The 21,536-nt window shown below is 38.9% G+C and overlaps 1 protein-coding gene across 1 annotated transcript; it reads right to left on the bottom strand.

Moving 5' to 3' along the window:
* Positions 1–3,180: 3,180 nt before the first annotated feature.
* On the bottom strand, positions 3,181–6,940 carry LOC131487158 (tripartite motif-containing protein 43-like). Its single transcript, XM_058687513.1, has 4 exons — positions 6,561–6,940; positions 6,066–6,088; positions 5,092–5,189; positions 3,181–3,841 (listed from the first exon to the last, which is right to left on the bottom strand). Exons 1-4 carry the CDS (start codon positions 6,765–6,767, stop codon positions 3,348–3,350), a joined length of 822 nt encoding a protein of 273 aa, XP_058543496.1. The 5' UTR covers positions 6,768–6,940; the 3' UTR covers positions 3,181–3,347.
* Between the last annotated feature and the right edge of the window lie 14,596 nt (positions 6,941–21,536).

Below are 21,536 nucleotides of genomic sequence, written 5' to 3'. Positions count from 1 at the left end.
TAGGTATTTTATTCCTTTTGATGCACTGTAAATGAGATTATTTTCCTAATTTCTCTTTCTGATACTTCATTATTACTATGTAGAAAGTACAGAATTTTCTTTTAATTTTATTTATTTATTTTGAGAGACAAAGAGAGAGCACAAATGGGCGAGGGGAACAGAAAGAGGGAGAGACAGAGAGTCACAAGCAGGCTCTGCACTGTCAGCACAGAGTAGGACATGGGGCTCGAACCCACAAAACTGTGAGACCTGACCTGAGCCAAAACCAAGAGTTGGACAGTTAACCAACTGAGGCACAAAGGCGCCCCAGAAACTTAACAGAATTTTGATACTGATTTCATATCCTGCAACTTTACTGAATTTATTAGTTCTAACAGATTTTTAGTAAAGTCTTCAGAGTTTCCTATGTATATTATCATTTGCGAATAATGACACCTTTCCTTTTTCCTTTTTAATTTAGGTACACTTTATTTCTCTTTCTTGAATAATTGCTGTGGCTAGGACTTCCAATACTATGTTGAATGAAAGGGTGGAGAGTGGGTTTCCTTGTCTTGTTCTTGATCTTAGAGGAAAAGATTTCAGCTTTTCACCATTGAGTATGTTACCAGCTTCAGCCTTCATAGATGGCATTTATTATGTTGAGGTACGTTCCATCTATACCTGATTAGTGGTGAGTTTTTATCAAGATTGGATGTTGAATTTTATCACATGCTTTCTTTCCATCTATTGAGATGGCCATATGATTTTTATCCTTCAGTTTGTTAATGTGGTATATATAACATTGATGAATTATGGAATGTTGGACCACCCTTGTATCTCTGGAATAAATACCACCTGATCATAGTGTATGTCCTCTTAATGGATTGTTGAATTCAGTTTGCTAATATTTTGTTACAGATTTTTGCATCTGTGTTAAACACAGATATTTGCTTGTATTTTTTTTTTTCTTGTGGCATCTTGTCTGGTTTTGGTATCGGGGTAATATTGGCCTCCTCATAAAATAAATTAGGGAGAAATCCCTCCTCTACAATATTTAGGGAGGTAGAGGAAGATTGTTATTAGTTTTTCTTTAAATGTTTGGTAAAAATTACCATTGAAGCCATCTATCTGGTCCTGGACTTTTATTTGTTGGGAGGTTTTTGATTATTGTTTCAATCTCTTTACTAATAATCTAGAAAGAGGGGGCGCCTGGGTGGCGCAGTCGGTTGAGCGTCCGACTTCAGCCAGGTCACGATCTCGCGGTCCGTGAGTTCGAGCCCCGCATCAGGCTCTGGGCTGATGGCTCGGAGCCTGGAGCCTGTTTCCCATTCTGTGTCTCCCTCTCTCTCTGCCCCTCCCCCGTTCATGCTCTGTCTCTCTCTGTCCCAAAAATAAAAAAAACGTTGAAAAAAAAAATTAAAAAAAAAAATAATAATAATCTAGAAAGGATTAATCTAGTAATCTGGCATTCAGATTTTCTATTTTTTTATGATTCTGACTTGGTAGGTTGTATTTTTCTAAGAATTTATCTATTTCAGGGTTCCAGGTTATCATATTTGTTGGCATATAATTGTTCATATTATGATTAAACTCATTTCTTAATTCCTTTCTCATTATCCTCATCTGGAAATATAAATAGTTTCTCTTTATTCTACTTATAATTATTGTGAGGACTGACAGAGTAATTAATTTAAGCTCCTGATATTCATGGAATTAATTTAAGCTCCTGCCTACACATGGAATGCTTTCTATAAATGCTGGTTGGTTTTTTATGATGTATCCTCACCAATATTTTGGTGAATTGTTAAATATTAAGAATTAATGTCAATTCATTTTAAGACACTTTCATAAAGTAATTCATGCTCAAGAACACATTCTATGCTACTGATTTTCTGCAATATAAGGAAATGAAACACAAATTATTTACACGTCATTTCAATTTAGCTGGTTTTATTTATCTCTCTGCAATAAAAGTTTTCTACTCCTCCTTAATGTTGTATTTATCTTAATCTTTTTATGCTAATACACAATTAAACATATAAAATATAAGTGTGATTAAGTGTATGATGCTATTAAAACATATAGTACATTCATATGTATGCATATGTGTGTTCATATTGCTTCTGTCAAATGACCCATCATGCAAATCATCTGTCATTAAACTCCTGAGTGAGATTTACCACCCATGGGTGGGCTCAGTTATTCTCAGACTACCCTAGATATCCTCTCATTAACAAACACGTTGCCAAACTTTTAATCAAACCTGTAGATCTGAAATACTGATTCTATTTATTGTATCCTATAACTTCCAGTAAGTGAATTAAATATAATAATATTCAGCATTATGTATATGATTCAGGATAAAAAATATAATAAAATGTTTATTGTTATAATAGTTTAATATACCATTTATTTCAATCTTTTATGATTTGATTAACTTTAGAACCATTTTTAATGAAATTTGTCTCTTCATTATTATCATTAACAAAAACTTGCATGGGTACATATAAATTTAGGCTCTCCGTAACTACAGGTATTTTCATTAAAATTATTAAAATTTCTAAAATATGCAGTCTTATTATCTCTGTCAAAGTTCTGTTTCAGTAAGTATCTTTGTGTCTAATTTGCTGAGCCTATCAATTTTAAAAGCAGCCTAATTCACATTTCTATTAAATAACACTCCCGAGTATTCTCATTTGATTTTGGTTACATTTAGTACGTTTTTTGACAGAGATAGAGCATATTCTTATTTGCTGCCTTGTAACATCTATGAATTTACTCATTTATTGAATGTCAACTACATGTTAAACTCAGTGCTACCTACTGAAATATATCTATACATTAGCCTGGCATATATCTTCTCATATAATGGGTAAACAAGAGGAGAGGGGCAATTATTAGCTTATGGACTTTACTGAGTATAAGGTCTTCTGAGTCCATACAATTAGGAGACCTCATTTAGTCCGGAAGCTTTAAAAAACTGTTCCATGAAGAAGACATTTTAAAGCTGAGACTTGGTGAAGAAACACACCTTAGCAGATGCAGAGCAAAGAGGAGAGAATTCCAGGTCTGCCAGTGAGAAGAAACCTGTGCTCTTGCTTTAACCCATGCAGCCGAGTAAACCCACTCAGGTATTCTTCGCCTCCAGCTACCTTAGAATCAAGTGAAAGGACACGACGTAGAATAAAGATAGCATCAACCTCTAAGAGAGATTGTTTTTATTTAAATACAATGGAAACAAATGTATACACTTGTAATTATCAACCTTTAAAAATAGTCAATGGGTTGGATAAAGGAAGACGTTGAAGACCATCAAGCAGGCACTTCGCTGAGCTGACGCTTGCGGTCACTTTCTGACATGTCCCTCCTCATGAGGGTGCAGAGCATAGAAAGGGTCGGAGAGGAAGACAGAAGGAACGTGAGAGGAAACTGCAAATGAGGGAGCAATTGGCCACGTTCACAAAGCTCACCACACCACACTCATAATCCAGGAACACCCCCACGTGGCCCAGAGGCCTTTCTACATATTGAGGCGACAGTGGAGAGGAGCTAAAGAGACGACACTGGTTGTCCCCTTTGATACAAAAGAGTAGAAAAATCCCCTCTGAGTCAAGCGCCATGTCATTCCTCATTGTCCAAGAATCATCGCAAAATCCAAGGGCCCAGTTCCGACAGTTCCCCACATCCACCTCCCAGTAATGCTGACCACAGGTAAATGTCTGGGCTCCCCATGCCAGAAAGTATTTTGATCTTGTTGCATTAGTGACAACGTCAGGATGATCGCGACTGAAGAGCCAACGTCTCAGATCTTCAAACAGCGGCATGTGACAGGTCGTTGTTTCATTCTCAAAAAAAATGGGCACTGCAGGAGGAAGGAAACAGTCACATTAACATGGACTGTTCCCAATTCCTGATGGACGTGGGCTTTATATCGTGTCTGGGTTTCTAGCTTTCCCTGGAAACAAGGGCCAGGGCAGTGAGGAAGCTCTAGAAATCTACTGTATGCCAGGGCCTGTCTTCATAATGAGCAAATCATTAATGAGACAAAATAGAAGACATTTATGAATTTTCTTAAAATGTATAAAGAAGAGGGATATTGCTAAGCTCTGGTTTTTTTCCTCTGAAACTTTTAAAATTGGGACATCATTAGTAATTCACAGTAACAGAAAGGAGTAGCCAACTTCTCTTCTCAGAAAAGAAGAATAACTCTAAATAATAGTAATTCTTAAAGAGTGGTCACTTTGGGGCGCCTGGTGGCGCAGTCGGTTAAGCGTCCGACTTCAGCCAGGTCACGATCTCGCGGTCCGTGAGTTCGAGCCCCGCGTCAGGCTCTGGGCTGATGGCTCGGAGCCTGGAGCCTGTTTCGGATTCTGTGTCTCCCTCTCTCTCTGCCCCTCCCCCGTTCATGCTCTGTCTCTCTCTGTCCCAAAAATAAATAAAAAATGTTGAAAAAAAAATTAAAAAAAAAAAAAGAGTGGTCACTTTGCCTCATATTTAAGTATTTTTTACCAATATATATCAAGATAAAATAACCGGAAAGAAAAATCCATGTCTTTTACAAGTAGAATGTGAGAATTTTCAGCAAATGTAATTTTTGAGAAGAAAATTATGCAATAAGTGGTTAGCTTACTTTGTGGGGTTGTGTAGAAGTATTCATTTTCTGTTCTTAACACTATTGATTTATACAAAGTATTTTTGTATTATGTGAATAAAGGGTGTACTGTGTAAAGTGCCTTTATTGTGAAACATTCTAGAAAACAAAACTCTCTGCTCATCTCACAGCCAGTAATCACCACATAACCCGAAACCTGGAATATACTGAATGTTCGTGCAGATTTACACGTTTCATACAGTTAACACCAAATCTCAGCATGATGCACACATCAAATATCTTTTCCTATTGTTTACTTCCAGGTAGCTTATCATAAACTATCATACTGGGTTTTTCTCCAGATATTATTTGTTGGTCCACATATATTATTTTTCCACAAAGGCAAATTGGGTTACAAAATGCCCAGATATGAAATCATCAATCGTACAATGGAGCAACATAACCCATAGACACTAGCTGAGGAGAACGTACGGCTATCCCACCAAAGGGCGGTCTATTACCAAGAAAATGGTTGAGTCTCTCTATCAGCCCCGTGATGGGCCATGAACTGAGCCGTGGATCCACAGGGTGGGGCATGTGCAGCTGCACTGACTCACTCCTGCAAAAAAGAACAGTCACTTACTCTTTCTGAGTTCATTTTCATGACGATGGTGATATTTAATCTACGTCCCAGTGAAGATGCTTCATTAAAATCCTCATAGCTAGCATCGTAAATAGTTATGAATGTAACTCCACAAACTAGGAAACTTAACAAATATCCATTTATTTTATGAAGAGCAAACTAAACCCAATTCTACCTCCTAACACTTTGATCCTGGCATAATATTTCAGGATCTGGTTCTTCACAGCCAAGCAGGGGTTCTGCAAAATGGCTCAAAACTCAGGACATTACAGAAGGGCACTTTGATTTTTAATCCACACTGGTCACCACGGAGATGCTGTGTCCATATAAGCACAGCAAGGGGGTGAGGAGCTTAGCCCGGGCAGAGATTCTGCTCCCAGGTCCCAGCTTCCGTAAGTGCCACAGACAGCCTTTCCACGTGAAGCTGGAGTCAGCCACGTGCTACGTGGGAGCCCAAACCCTACATGGTCCTCCCCCCGCCCGCCCCGTGGCTTTCTCTCCCTTCTCCCACTTTATGTTCTCGGAAACACCTATTTCTCCCACATAAGCCTGTCACAGCTTTGGGCCACATCCTCAATGTGTTCTTACGTTTCTAGGCATTAAAATCGCAATTGGCGCTTTGTCTACATGCAGCTTGTGCACAGAACTGCCAACCGCACGGGCTTCCACAGAGCCCTGTCCAGCTCCACCTTACACAAAATGACAAACGCGTCTCTACCTTATGAGACATGGAAAAATAAATATATTATAAAATGGGTTCTATTATCATAATAAATTATGCTCCTATTTCAGCACCAATAGCCTGATTACTCTTAAACAATTCTCAAACTTTTCATATAGGCATAAACTTACCTTTTTAAAGTGTTTTCAAAATGCTGCAAAGAGAAACAGAAAAAAAAAAAAAAAAACAACCTCAGTATATGCCGCAAGATTCGCAGTAGAGACCTCATTACTTATTCCCAAGAGTGGGTAAGCCCCAATTCCAGCAAATTGTATCATGTACACGGAAACAGAAAGAGAAAATGAACTGTATAGATTCTGAAATTTCTCATTTTTGCCAGGTCCACATACAAATCCATAGTCTTCAAACAAGCTTCTCGGGGCTGTCCATCAGTAAGTGAATGTATATGACAACTTGAGAAGGAGGTATTCTCTAGGATTGTTTTTAACCTGCTTTTTCAGACTTGGGTTATTATGTATGGCAAGAATACCCTTTGGACTTCTGCATCACCGAGACAGGTAAAACCCCTCCCACAGCATCACAAAGCATCACTGCCAACGCGTGACGGTAGACGAAGAGATTGTGGACGTTCTCCAGGCAGCCCCGTGACTCTCCTCAGTCCTTACCTGGAGCAGCTCCACGTCTGGTTCATGACACGTTTTCTTGAGGTCCTCATACATTCCTCTTAGGACTTTTCCCTTTTGGTCCATGCTGTCCTCACTTGCTCTGAGTTGTTGTAAAATCTCGTTGCTTTCTTTCTCCATTCTCTCTAAATAACGTCTCTCTTCCTCGTAAAGCAAGTGGTACACCTTCCGATATTCAGCACGGATCATCTCCCTCCGCAGAGACACATAACCCTGCGGTGAGTGGATTGTTTAGATCACAGAGCAGGCTCTCCCTGTCTTACCATCTACTGTTTCTCCTCTGACATTTAGCAATTTGGTGCTTTCTTTAAAACAGAAATTTAGGGACATCTGTCTGCCCCCTGATCCCCTTTTCTGCTCATTTGGTTATTTTTTGGCACTAGAAGTGAAAACTTGACTCTAACTCCTTCCCCCAAATATCTACGTTTTCTTAATAATAGGTACTTGTGACTTAATAATTGTCCTGCCTAATATGCTAAGAATCCTCATTACTAAATCCATTTCATCTCTTGTATGCCCAGATATTTTAGCTACAGACTAACTCGCTTTCTGAAAATAATAGCAAACATTACTTCCTAGAATAAGATAAGACCTTTCTAAAATGTTTGCTTCCACATCCACAAACTGCAAGCAGACCAGAACCTTGTGTGTATGAGTGCAGCTTAACTCATCCTGCTCAAGGCTCTACACCCCCTTTCTTAGCTGACTTCCACATGTCCTTAGAGACATTGGTCAACAGACAACCACCTTCCAGTATTAATTCCTCTCTTCTCACTTTTTTTCACTTTACCTTTCCCTATTTTCCTCCCAACATTTAAATGTGGTTTATTCACGCACATAGTTTTGAAATTAAAACAAATGTACTCGGTTGACCCGATGTCTTGGCTTTTGTGGTGTCATTGTTACTCCAAAAAAGCCTACTTCTTGTTCACAGGTATACATTCACTGGACTTGTTTATGGAACTCTCAATCATTCTTCCAACCAGTGAAATCTCTCTTTTATTCCTGTTTTCATGAGATTGCTCTTTATCTCCCCAGAACCTTCTTTGCTGAATCCACATGAGTTGTTACATGCATGTTACAAAGTTCTTTATATTTCATCAGTCCTTCTTGCTATAAACCCTGCATACCCTGGGCTTCAAGGAAATCCCTGTCTCCTGGTTTCTTTCTAACAATTTGCCTTCTCCAGCTACTCTTTCCCAGCTGGAGTTACTAATACAGGGATTTCCCAAGTTATCTTTCCATGTGAAAACTTTTTAATTTTCCTTCCAAAAATTCCCATGTGAAAACTCTCTGCTCCAATGCCTAACATTTTCCAACAATTGTGAAATGCCCCTGTCCCATCCCAATCTTTCACATAGGTTCCAACCTTACGCATCCAACTGCCTACTGCACATTTCTTCTAGGATATCTCACAGGAACTTACAGTGGCACATTTCTCAAACAAACATTATCTTAACCCAGACCAGCCATACCTCCTCCATTTCTAACCTTGGTGATGTTCCCATTTCAAATCAAAACCTGTCTCATTTTTAAATTTTACCCATTTAACATTCCACACTCACATCACATTTTCTGGCATTTCTCTACCATAAAGGCTATCCCTTGAATCCCTCTACTTCCTGTTATCTGTAGTCAACTCATTCCCGATCTTTCCTTTCAGGATTCCTGGACAGTCTCATATTTGCTTTCTTGATGTTCATTTTGAGGTCTTCCAGTCATTATTGTCTTCACCTTGCAATCTAAATGAGCTTTCTAGAAAAGAATTACAATAATACCTCTTCTCTGCCTAAGCCCCTTCAGAAGCTTTTAATTGTATTCAATATGCTTCAACTTCTAAACATATATTAGATGAACCTTCAACAAAATGGTACCTAATTATCTGTGCCTTTTTCTGTGTTTCACTTGTATCCTTCTCATTGCACCAATCATATTGACCTTCTGTATTTTAAATGAGTTTTTTAATTCATTTTACATGCAGTCCATCCACTTAACATGCTTACTTCAACTATGCTTCTCATAAATAGGTCACACTTGATTTTTAGATCTGACTTCAAATATCTCTACTATCACTCACTTTCCGTGATTATCTGCACAATGGAGAAGTACAAGCAGGTGTGGGGAAAACCTAAGTTTAGTTTGAGATGTGTATAATTACCTCTTCTTAAAAGCTATTTCCCTGAATAATCATATACCTTGATTTCTGACCTCATGCAGGTGTCTGCCCAAAGTGACCTTCCACATTGTCTTTTCTGATCGTCATATTGAAAATTCAATTTTGTCAAAGCTACTTTCCTTATTTATTTTACTACTGTATTTTTCTTAAAAACACTTATCATGATGATTCATACTCTAAGTTTTCTATTTTGACTTGTTAAATACCTTTCCCAAATGCCTCATGAGCTCCTTGAGTGCGTCTGTTTCTATATTGGCCTGGAACAGTTACTGAGATACAGTAGGCACTGAATATTTCAAAGAAAAAATATCCTTAAGGATACCTTTAAGTAATGAAGATAATTTTGTTATATCACCTTGTCATTCATACAGCTCCATTTTGATTCCTTCAAGGTTCTTTAACAGTGTTTGTTTATATTTCCATTAGGAAATCTTTACTTCCTCAGAAATATGGATAAACTTTGTTTCACGTCTCCTATTAGTAGAGTTTGATCCATATTTTTGAATCCACAAATGATAAATCTACCTTCCTCTCTCATTCATTAGGTCACATTTTGAAGTAACCAATGTTACATTTCCAGCCATCTCTCAACACTACATCTCTTATTTGTTAACCAATATGAACTTTATAGGACCTCAACATCTTCAGGATTCTTCTAGTTCTAGGCTTCAACCTTCACATATTTATCTTCTTGATATCCTCATGAATTTATAATTTCAAATTGTCCAATCATTGGAATAGTCAGATAATATCTTCTAGACAAAGATTTTTTTTTTTTTACTTTTAAGAAACCCTGTATTTATCTCATGTACCAATTACTGTCTCTCATGATGATAGTGATTTTCCTATACCTGTTGATGTGTTATGGTGTTATCCAGGAAATAAAATCTTTTAGCTGGATGTTTTGATTTTAGGAAGAAAGCCTAACAAAATGACATACTTCCCTGTATGTGGTTAGGTGGAACTGGTTTGCTATTGATTACCCACTCATGGAAGACTATTAACATTATGATTTTAGCTCAAATTTTTATTGTATAATCACTGTGTGTTAAAAGCAGGTACTAAAGGGAATCCCTTACTTATGTCCCCTGTTCTGAAGTTCCTGTTTTCTCTTTTTTGATTTCTCCAATTTTCTTGTGTCTTTTCCCACACAGACCTCATTTCTTACAGGAGCCTTTGCTACAAAAGGACCATGAATGTGAGCATAAGAAAAGCTGTTATTGAAATTTTCATCTCCTAACAGATGGAGAGGGGCAGGGAATGCAAGATACATGATTACTGAGAGGGTAAAGTGCCAGTACCTTTCATTGCTAAGCCCAATGTAAAATATGGAGAACTTTTATAACCACAGAATAAAGCTACAGTTGGAAAGGGTGTCTCACCATGGAGGAAACTGGCCCTCAAACTTTATGTCATCAATACAATTTTAATTAATTGAAAACTGTCTCAGATTTTAACTATCCTGTTCCTAGTTATTATCTCCTAATATCTTATTATTTTAACGAAGAGACAGTGTTTCTAAGTCGACTCCATTAGTTGAGGCTTTGTACAATCATGGTTATCATGGACAATAATCATTCCTGAAACTAACATATTTGTCCACCTTGGTCTTACATTGAATTGTCACAGTTTCTGTTCAGTATGATGCACAAATAAAAATTATCTTTATTTCCTAGCCTCTCAAATATCAGATCCCCCAGACTCTTAGCCATTACTTACCCGGTATTCCTCAGCAGTCCAGTTAGTGCAACAATGTCTGTGGGCCTCACGTTCCTTTACCTTACAGCACAGCAAACAGAGCAAGTCCTTCATAACCTCAAAGAAGTTCTTTGTTTTCATGTGTATCTCACACATCTGTTTTGCAGAGCTCGGTAAATGGTACGGTCTTGCCCATCTGACAAGGAATACATGAGTATTCAAAACAATGTTGGTTTTAGAGTTCATTTGATGGGATGTTTCCCTGAACACAGGGTAGCAAGGAGGATGATAGGCTTCCTCCTGGAAGATAGAAAGATAAGGCATACAAAAGCTGTGCCCACAGCCTATAGTGACTGGGTCTATGAAGTACTTCACACATATGGAGCAAAGTGAATTAATTTTGGAAGATGTTGGAATCCATATTTATTAAGAGAGAAAAGAAAGAGAAAATTAGTTTGTCATGGGATTTGAAAGAAGTGCATATTCAAAACTTTTAAAAATCCCAAGAGGCATAAGAATTATTTTCTTTGTGTATGTATGAATATCCTAGTATATACAGCAGGACATGCTATGTATTACATATACCAGATGATGAGGAACAGAGTCCTCATGATGTAACTTATTGATTTGTCAAACATGGCCTTCCTACCAGAGTTTCAGCTCCCTTGTACAATTTCAGTTTTGTTTATTCATGTCCTCTTTTCTAAATGGACCTGAGAATGTAGTACAGATCCAATCACCAGCCACAGAGAGTGGGTCAGATTTCACCTAATGCAATCATCCTTATCCCCTTGCCAGGGATTCATTATAGGCCACTTGACTCTGTTTAGCTGATGAGATTTGAAGGAAATGCTATTAGGAGGATTTTGTAAAATGTTTATTGGCTCCTGAGAAGAAACATTAGGAAGAGTCAACTGTTTCATGTTCCTCTGGATGGTGTTTGAATGTGATGCATGAGACTGTCATTTTGTGACCACAGTGTGCACGTGCCTAGAGACCAAAGCATACCCCCTGAGGATGACAGAGAAATGGAAGACCTGGGTGTGTGACAGTGTCATCAGGGCATGAAAGTAAGTAACTCTAGGATTGACCATCAATGCATGTAAGAAAAATTAAGGAAATAGAAAAATAACTTTACAGTCATCATAATTAATCACCTCTTCTGGAAAGAATCATAAATGGATATGAAAACCATTGGCTAAAGCAGTACTGATCCAAAGATTGTTTGTTAATAAGTTCCTCACTTTATTACCAACTAATATATTAAATCATTTATTGAAATTTTTAAAAGTATGTAATTTTAGTTACCATAAATTGTGACTAAATATTCAATTATATGGTTGCTGTTATCTTTCCCATCTGGAAGAATTTGAATGAGAGGGGCTGTATATATGGAAGGTTGAAAGCTTATTGTGGGTCCAAAATAGACATGAGGGGAGTTATTACTTTACTGAACAGTTATAAAACAAGCTTTACAATACCTCTTTGAAAAATAAGTAGCAATGAGACAGTGATGCCTACAGATATATTTATGAATAACAGTTTGTGGGAAGGGATTTATGGCTTTCTGCTTGATGAACACACAAGTTTCAGTGACATGGAACATAAAGCCTTCCCTCAAACCCCCCCATCTTGAGGAGATGGTTTGAGGGACAGGAAGAAAGTTGAAAGTTTAAATTTGCCCTGTGTAGAATGGCCTAGAAACTGGCCAAGAATTCATTCTAATATAATCATTTCTAGATGGATAACATTAATGATAATATTAAAGTGATAATAGTAGAAGCTAATACTGTTTTCTAATTCTGGACATGACTCCTCTTAACTGGATTGCCTGTTTTAGTCTTCTTAACAATAGTAGTAACTTATTTTCTATTTTTACCAACACTTTATGAGGAAGTTGGACATAGCATGAGTAAAATAAGTTACTTGTCTAAAAGTCACACATTGAATAAATGATTGATCCCATACTCAAATATAGATCTTACTGACAGAAAATGAAAGAAAAAAAACCCCTACATTTTGGTGTCCAAGATGAACACTAAGTCAAGAAACATTTACTCATCTCTGAACTGTACTGACAGTAATCTATTATAAGATATCATGATAGTGGAATTTAGGAAACAAAACAGATGAACCTATGGAAAGGGAAAACAAGAGAGAGAGTGAAACAAACCATAAGAGACAATAGAGAACAAACTGAAGGTTGATGGAGAAAGGTGGTGGGGGATGGGCTAGATGGGTGATGGGCATTAAGGAGGGGACTTGTCGTGATGAGCACTGGCTGTCGTGTATAAGTGATGAATCACTGAAACCAATGCTGCACTGTATGTTATCTAAATATAATTTAAATAAAATTTTAAAAAGAAAAAGAAGATAAAATATCATGATAAAATACACAATATTCTGGTATTCAGTGGATCAGAGTTTAAAGGATGATATAAAACAAGTTTTTTTGAAACAGTAAATCTTTTAATGAGAAATGTGTAATGTGCCATGGAAACAGAGAAAAGAGAACGATCTGATAGTTCACCTTTGGTGACACAACCATGCTGCACGCATTGATACTCAGTGCGCACAAAGAAATTTACTTGTCTTAATGCCTAGCATATTTAAGAACATCTTCTCCTCACAGTCTACATTATTTTTATTTTCATTTATTTTTATTTTTATTATTATTTTTTAATGCTTAGCTATTTTTGAGAGAGACAGACAGACAGAGGATGAACAAGGAAGGGGAAGAGAGAGTAAGACACAGAATCTGAAGCAGGCTCCAGGCTCCAAGCTGACAGCCCATAGCCCAACATGGGGCTCAAACTCATAAACCGCAAGATCACGACCTGAGCTGAAGTCAGACACTTAACAGACTGAGCCACCCAAGTGCCCCAACAGTCTACATTATTTTTAATAAAAAAAACTTGACCTACTTTATTATTTTTTAATTTATTTATTTGGGAGGGGGCAGAGAGAGAGGGAGAGAGAATCCCAAGCAGGCTCTGTGCTATCAGTGCAGAGCCTGGCATGGGGCTCCATCTCACAGACTGTGAGATCATGACCTGAGCCAAAATCAAGAGCCAGACGCTTAACCAACTGAGCCACCCAAGTGCCCCAAAGTTGGCCTATTTTAAAGTAAATGTTGTATAGTTTGTTTGGATCTTATCTACTACCTTCATTTTGAAAATTTCAAAGCAAGTCAGTTTATCTCCTCCATCAACCCTAAAACATTCAAGACATTAATGATTTTAAAAAGAGACTAATAATGTACTCATAATTCAATTGGACTTATTATCTAGAACTCCAGTTCTCTATGAAATGATATATACCTCAAGTCAACATGATTGTCAGCAGCAAATGATGACTGTGTTTTAAGATACAGATTTTTCTTGACTTACTATGGGGTTACATCTGAATAATGCCACTGTAAATTGAAAATATCATAAATTGAAAACACATTTAATACCCCTAACCAGCTGAACATCATAGCTTAGCCTCACGTACCTATAAGTGCTCAGAGCACTTACATTTACAATTGGGCCAAATCAGCTAATACAAAAGTCCATTTTAGAATAAAGTGTTGGAGCATCTCAGTGGCTCAGTTGGTTAAGCCTCTGACTTAGGCTCAGGTCATGATCTCACAGCTCATGTGTTGAAGCCCCGCGTCAGGCTCTGTGCTGACAGCTCAGAGCCTGGAGCCTGCCTCAGATTCTGTGTCTCCCTCTTTCTCTCTTCCCCTCCCCCACTCACACTCTGTCTCTGTTTCTCAAAAATAAATAAACATTAAAAAAAAATTAGAATAGGGGCGCCTGGGTGGCTCAGTCGGTTAAGTGTCCGACTTCAAATCAGGTCACGACCTCGCGGTCCGTGAGTTTGAGCCCCGCGTCGGGCTCGGGCTGATGGCTCAGAGCTGATGGCTCAGAGCCTGGAGCTTGCTTCAGATTCTGTGTCTCCCTCTCTCTCTGCCCCTCCCTCATTCATGCTCTCTCTCTGTCTCAAAAACAAATAAACGTTAAAATTTTTTTTTAAAAAATTAGAATAAAGTGTCAAAAATCTGCTGTAATGTATTGAATACTGTACTGAAAGTGAGAAGCAGAATGGTCGTGTAGGTACAAATGATTTAAGGGCATCAGAGGTCAACCGTCACGGTCGCTGGCTGACTGGGAACTGCGGCTGCCTCTGCTGCTGCTCAACGTCACCAGAGAACCATTAGGGCTCCATTGCTGGCCCGTGAAAAGACCAAAACACAAAATTTGAGGTTCAGTCTCTACTGGATGCACAACACTTTCTCATCACTGTGAAGTCAAAAAATCATTTGGTCCCACCATCTTAAGTTAGGGACTGTCCATAAATTGATTTGGCTGCACTCAAGAGCCCTTATTTTCATGTTCAGTGGATGCAGAGAACCTTCCCGTATCTAAACTTCCTCATAGGGAAAAGTAACAGTCTTCTCTAGGTCATTCCAGTTCCTAAACACTTGATAATCTCCCTCTGAAAACTGAAATACAAGTCTGAAGCTGAGAACATTAAGAGACATTTCAAACACTCAACCTCACAATGAGTGTTTGTGGGATAATTCAGCACATTGAATCGACCGGCATTTTAACTAGACCTGAGATACAAACATGTACTTAAATATGCACATACACAGAGCATAACATGAACAGCTTGATGGGCATGGATAGATGACTTAGTATCTACAGAAAAATAATACAATTAGCATATATTTATTGCTTTACCTACCAAACTGCAAGCTATCTGGTGCCAAATTATTTTCTGTACCTCACGATTATATATGAATAATCAACGCACACAAAAATAACAGAGGAAAAATAATCATACTAACTCAAAAAATAAATACAAAGAGAAGAGGTTGCATCCTCATAATGGACTAAATTTAAAGTAATGAAACAATTTCTACTATTAAATTCTTTGGAAACAACCTAAACAAACAGACATGTGGATTATCGTTCCTAATTTTAAGAGAAAATAACAGAAGTTGCTTTCATGAATATGAGTACTCACCCGTGGTTACTGGTAATGGAGATTTCCATTCTTGTTCAGTAAGTGATTCTGTTAAAGTCAGTTCAAGGATTAGGCGCTCACCTTTCAGTAGCAGTAAATTTCTGAAGCCAACTCCAACTCCAGCCAACTCCAAACACAGATTCTACAGAATAATGAACTCAGCCCTTTGCCTGATGTTTTATAGTCTTTGAAGACCACGCCCATTTACCCAAAGTGCTTCAGTTATTGAATCTTGGGAAAGGTGTTGGGTTACATGATTCGATTTTTGCAGCCTGGTAAACACACCCTGAAGATTATGGCTGATTGGAAACCTTCTTAAACCAACTTATTCAAACTTCCACATTCGATCTCCAGTAAGAAGCCACACCTTGAGTTAGCCTATGTGATCCATATGGGTCTGTTGTTTTTAAAATAAATGGATCCCCAAAATATATTCTTCCTATCTGCTTTTAAGAAACTATATTACAATCCTTTTTTTTTTAATGTTTTTTTTTTTTAATTTTTTTTTCAACATTTTTTATTTATTTTTGGGACAGAGAGAGACAGAGCATGAACGGGGGAGGGGCAGAGAGAGAGGAGACACAGAATCGGAAACAGGCTCCAGGCTCCGAGCCATCAGCCCAGAGCCTGACGCGGGGCTCGAACTCACGGACCGCGAGATCGTGACCTGGCTGAAGTCGGACGCTTAACCGACTGCGCCACCCAGGCGCCCCGAAACTATATTACAATCCTAACTGCACCAACCCATTACTACACACTGTATTTGGTTATCTGTGTGAATCTGTATGCATTCCTTTTTTTTATGTCAACAAGTAATAGTTGTTTTTTTTTTTTTTTTCACTACTTTCCTGATATTTTTTCATAAAGAAACTTTATCCACATTTGGTTTATCAGTACAGTGTGATCAAGCCCCTGGCCAATAATACCACTTGCTTGTCTGGCAGAACTATCCTTCTACTGTTTTATGGATCGTGCCAACCTCCACTGAACTAAAATTCTCTGAAATTTTATATTTTACAGTGAGTCCTCCACAAAATTCTTCCCTTTTAAAGGTTGTTTTCTTTTTGGAAACACAGTACTGTTTTTTTTTGTTTTGTTTTGGTCTAAAACTGCGCACACAATAGCTTTTGCTGGTTTTTCTTTAACACTCTGCTTTTTTTCTTATTACCTCACATATTTTCTCATATACTCCTTTTAATATTCAATACATATGCATAATTGAAAGATTTATGGTCTTTTGTGGATTTAATGATCACACAGTTGGTGTGTACTACATGATTGACTCCTAGAAGGCATCATACACATTTTTTTAAATGTTTATTTATTTTGGGGAGAGAAACAGAGAGAGCACAAGCAGGTGAGGGGCAGAGAGAGAGGAGAGTGAGATATAGAATCCAAAGCAGGCTCCAGGCTCTGAGCTATCAGCACAGAGCCCAACTCGGGGCTCAAACTCACGAACTGTGAGATCATGACTGACCTGGAGTCAGAAGTTTAACCAACTTAGCCACCCCAGGCACCCTAGGCATCATAAACATTTTTGTAAAAGAAATGCTATATTTTCTGGTAAGTTTAGGCAACTATCAAAGTTTTCTCCATCTTGACTAGACATGCATCCTATTCAGTCTTTTAAAAACATTTTCATGTTTAGTCAATGATAGATCTTGGTGCTTCACCCAGGGAAGGATCTTAGAATGAAAACACTTTACTTTCACTACATCAAATGATCAGTTATCACATATCTGCTCTTCTAATGTAGGCCATGGCTAAAAAAACGAATTATAGTCTTCAGATTCCAAAATGTTTTTCTTTAATATTATCTTCTCTTGGAAATTACATATCAAAAAACAAAAACACGTTTACCCTTGACACCCCTTCATTCTCTTGTCTACCCCTGCACATACAGCAGTATAGTAAATGCTTTTTACTTAAATGTAAGTTTCTTGAGGAAAAGATCATGAATGATCAACTTTTGCAGTGGTATTACCCAAAATATCACCAGGTCTATAGTAGGATGTGAAACCCTTTTTGTTGCCACAGTTCTATGGCCTGGGAGTGTGGAGGGGGGTTAACTCTGGGAGAAATCCTGCTTTCAAGGCTTTATTTTAAACAGTGTAAAGTAGGACCAGAGAAAAAAATTTTAAGTTTATTTATTTAGAGAGTGGGAGAGAAAGAGAATGTGTATGCATGTGTGCGCAAGTGGGGGAGGGGTAGAGAGAGATGGGGAGAGAGAGAATCTCAAGCAGGCTCCGCACAGTCAGTACAGAGTCTCACGGGTGTTGGTTTGATCTCACAACCTGTAAGATCATGACCTGAGCCAAAATCAAGATTTGGATGCTTAACCAACTGAGCCACCCAGGTGCCCCAGGACCAGAGAAGTTTTTAATACAGGCTGAATCTACCCCCCTGCAGTGGGACAATACCCTTCTGAGTACTCTACCCTGTATCCTGTGTAGTGTAAGGACTTTCTGCTGTGGATGAGGGGAATATCAACTATTCCCAGCCCTGTAAGAGCTGCAGGTATTGTTTCATGGGTTTTGTCATCTTTTCTTGATCAAGTATTTTCCTAATATGACTTAACTGATCTGCACTCAGCTATAGATTCTAGCTGTGTGCCCCTTTACAGATCTGTGTGTGTGTGTGTGTGTGTGTGTGTGTGTGCAGCTCTCTTTTCAACCAGTACTCAGTCCTGGGAACTCCAATCGCCTTGAACTCCCTGAACCCACAACTCCACTCAGGATTTCCTGTCTCAACACTGAGGTCTAGAAATCGCCAGGCGGTAGGCATGGATCTACACTGGATCGCCTCATTTCTTTCTTCTCTGTGCTGCCTGTTGGCTAATGTCTGAAAGCTGTTATTCTACAGCTTTTTGTGCTGTTAATGTTGTTATTAATTGAGATAAAATCGGAAAGAAATGTAAGTGATGAATCACTGAATTCTAATCCTGAAACCAACATTGCACTACTAAAATTTAAATATAAAAAAAGGAAAGAAAAACAAAACAAAACAAAACAAAACAAAAAACATTTTTTCAGAGAAAATAAATATAAAAATAGGAGAGGCAATAAGGCTCCCACTACTCCCTTTTGCTTAAACATAAGTCTGTGGGAAGACTTATAAACTAAAATTTCAAATTTTTTAATGGATATAGAGGGTTTATTTTTATAAAACATTTTTGAAAATGTATCAGTTTTTATCTTCAGTGAGTGTTGGAATTGTGTCTCTTTCCTTCTTTCTTTCTTTCTTTTTCTTTTTAAGTGTTTTGGTTTTTTGAGAGTGGAAGCACAAGAGGGGGAGGGGCAAAGGGAGAGAGAGAACCTTAAGCAGGCTCCACACCCTGCATGGAGCCAGAGGCAGAGCTCAATCTCACAACCGTGAGATCATGACCATGACGTCCTGACCTGAGCCAAAGTTGTGAGTCAGATCCTTACCTATCTGAGCCGCTTGACCCACGGAGCCACCCAGGCACCCCAGGTATTGTGTCTCTTTCATCAATATTGCCCATTTCATCTAAGCTGTCGAGTTAGTTGGCACAAATGTGCTTCTAATATTACCTTCTTTTCATTAAGATGTCTGTTGATCTCCACCTCTTTTGGTATATTTTAGTGTCTTCTCTTTCCCTCTCCCCTCCCCCCCTTGCCTCCCCACCAGGGTGTGTTTGTGTCTGTCTGTCTGTGTGCTTAGAGCTGCTAGGCTTGAGAAACAATGACTCCCTTTGATTTTTATTGTGTATTTATTCTCCTGAGTGAGTTAGGTAAGCAGGCTTTGGCAGTGGTGGAGTGGGGCTAGGGTCTTGCATAAGAGTTTCTGGAAACTAGGTTCTAGGCACTTATAGCGTTGTAAGCACTGGGCCCCACTACAAGGTGTCGGGGTATGTATGACAAGTATCTCCAATATACCCATTATTAGGAAGTACCTGATGGGAAGAGAATCCAGTATGGGTCATCACTAAATACCAGATTCTACTGAGAAGGGAAAGAAACAGGGAATGTACAGCTTTTTTAGGGTAAAAGGAGCAAATGTCAGGCCTTTCAAGAAGAGGAGGCCAGGAATCTCCAAGCTCTTGGCCACAAAGGTCCATCATGACCCTGTCCCCTGTCTCATCTAGTGTACCCTCAGGTGTGAGACCCTCCCATGCAGGGAATAAGTACCCCTGGCACAAAGCCAGCTCCCCCCTCCCTTGTCGGGGGCATCAGGAGCTCCAAATCAGACCTGTCAAGCATGTCAAGCAGGTACTGCCCAGAGCCTTTGGACAAGAGTTCTCAGATTCCTTTGAGTGCTGCCCATTCCTAGGGATTCCTGGGCCCTGTCGGGGGGGGGGGGGGGGGGCACTGGAAATACTCTCCCGATTTCACTGATCTTTCTTTGGTGTGGAACATCCCCCACTGTACCCCAAGTGCCAGGGGTCAGTTCCACAAGGAGAATTCATTCTGGAAATAAATGCGACCTAAGCCTTTAAAATCCTCAAAGGGCCAGCCACCTGATGTCTGCACTGTCACTACCAGACATGTGGCAAGGTAGGGACCCTGGTTTTGGCCCAAAGCCCAGCACAGCCCTTGGGTAAAGCCAGGGCCTGGGCTCCAGGAAGGTGCCATCCAGGGTCCCGCGTGTGTCTAGAAGATGCAGAAGTTAGAGCCACTGAGGCCAGAACACGAGGGAAAAATCATTTTTCAAATAGGTAACAGCAGGGTGTGGCAGGAACTGCAAGCCACTTCTCCAGTCTCCCTGCTGTAGCTTCCGGAATTGTTAAGAGAGCCTCCCTGCCTGTCCTGCTCAGTGCAGCGCCCTTGATGCCCTGTGGGGGGCGCGTGGCTCCGTGACTCCAGCACAGGCATGAGAGGCAGCCCTGGTCTCCAGCTTCTGGAATAGCCACCCTCTGGCCTCCAGCTCACCCTCTGCCTCCACGCGAGGTTGGGGAAATGTTGGACCCAGAGCACCCAAACCTTGCCTAGAACCCCCCCCCCACCATTGTAACCCCCCCAGACCGGTCCCCCCTCGTCCTGCAAATATCTCTCATCTCAGCCAGGAGAGTTGCTTCACCTCATTACCAAAACTTAATATATTAAGTTTTAAATGCTCATCTGATGGTAGTGATTGTCATTTTAATTTTATGTCTCTAACTATGAATGAGGTTGAGAAGATCTTCACGTTTATTGCTTCTCCTGTGAAGTAACAGTTTCAGATGTTTTTCCTAGGGGGAAGGCGCTGTCAGATTGGAAGGAATCTTTACATATTTTGGATATTCATCCTTAACTAGTTTTATGTCTTACAGTATTTTTTTCTTATTTTTTTCACTTCCATTAGGGTGTCTTTTGAGAACAGATGTCCTTAAAAGTTTTGTAGTTAAATTGATCAGTAGTTACCTTGTTTAAATTGTGTTTTTTGTTTCTTCACTGGGAAATCCTTTTCTAACATAACCAAAAAGAACCAAAAAGATATTTTCCTGTATTCACATCTTTTAAAATGATGAATTTGCTTATTCATATTGAACGTACCTGGAATTAATTTTTTGAAGTGTCACAGAATACTCACTGGGAAGTTTCTCTTTTGTAATCCATTGGCAATGCCTACCTATTCAGTCAAAAATCACATTTCCATATAACAAGTGAGTCTTAGGCTTCCTCTTTGGTTTCTGTGGGTTTCTTGTCCATCTCTGTACCAGTGTCTCACCTCTTAATTGTGTGTCGAGACCATCACATTTGTCACTGATATCTCAAAATGCCTAATGATGTTTTGACCCATAGAAGAATGCTGCTGTACTATTGCCAACATCCACATTTAGCATAAAGTGTATATGCATAAGTATCTAGTATGTATTTGCATGTAATACATTGTGATCTTCTCATCACGTATTTCCAGAATTTGAAATACACCCAAAAAACAACATACCTAAAAATCTGATTGCAGTGTCTTTTTTGAGTGATCTTCAGGAAAATAAATTAAACGCACTACTTTTTCAACTACATACATAATTTTTTCAATGCTATGTGGTATCTGAATTTTCCAAGATAAAGAAAAAAATTTTTTCCTCTATTTAAGTAGTCAAGAATCCAGAAATATGACTATCCAAC

The sequence above is a fragment of the Neofelis nebulosa genome, chromosome 10 (genome assembly GCF_028018385.1).
Source record: "Neofelis nebulosa isolate mNeoNeb1 chromosome 10, mNeoNeb1.pri, whole genome shotgun sequence".
NCBI lineage: Eukaryota > Metazoa > Chordata > Mammalia > Carnivora > Felidae > Neofelis > Neofelis nebulosa.
Note: the sequence above shows the minus strand (reverse complement) of the source record. Positions and strands in the feature narration are given on the sequence as shown.

Coding starts and splice junctions, on each gene's coding strand:
- LOC131487158 (XM_058687513.1), bottom strand. CDS start 6,767: ATGATCCGTGCTGAATATCGGAAGGTGTACCACTTGCTTTACGAGGAA. Junction 6,089..6,560: donor CAGACGTGGAGCTGCTCCAG/GTAAGGACTGAG, acceptor TTCTCTTTGCAG/CATTTTGAAAACACTTTAAA. Junction 5,190..6,065: donor TTTGAAAACACTTTAAAAAG/GTAAGTTTATGC, acceptor TCTTTTTTGCAG/GAGTGAGTCAGTGCAGCTGC.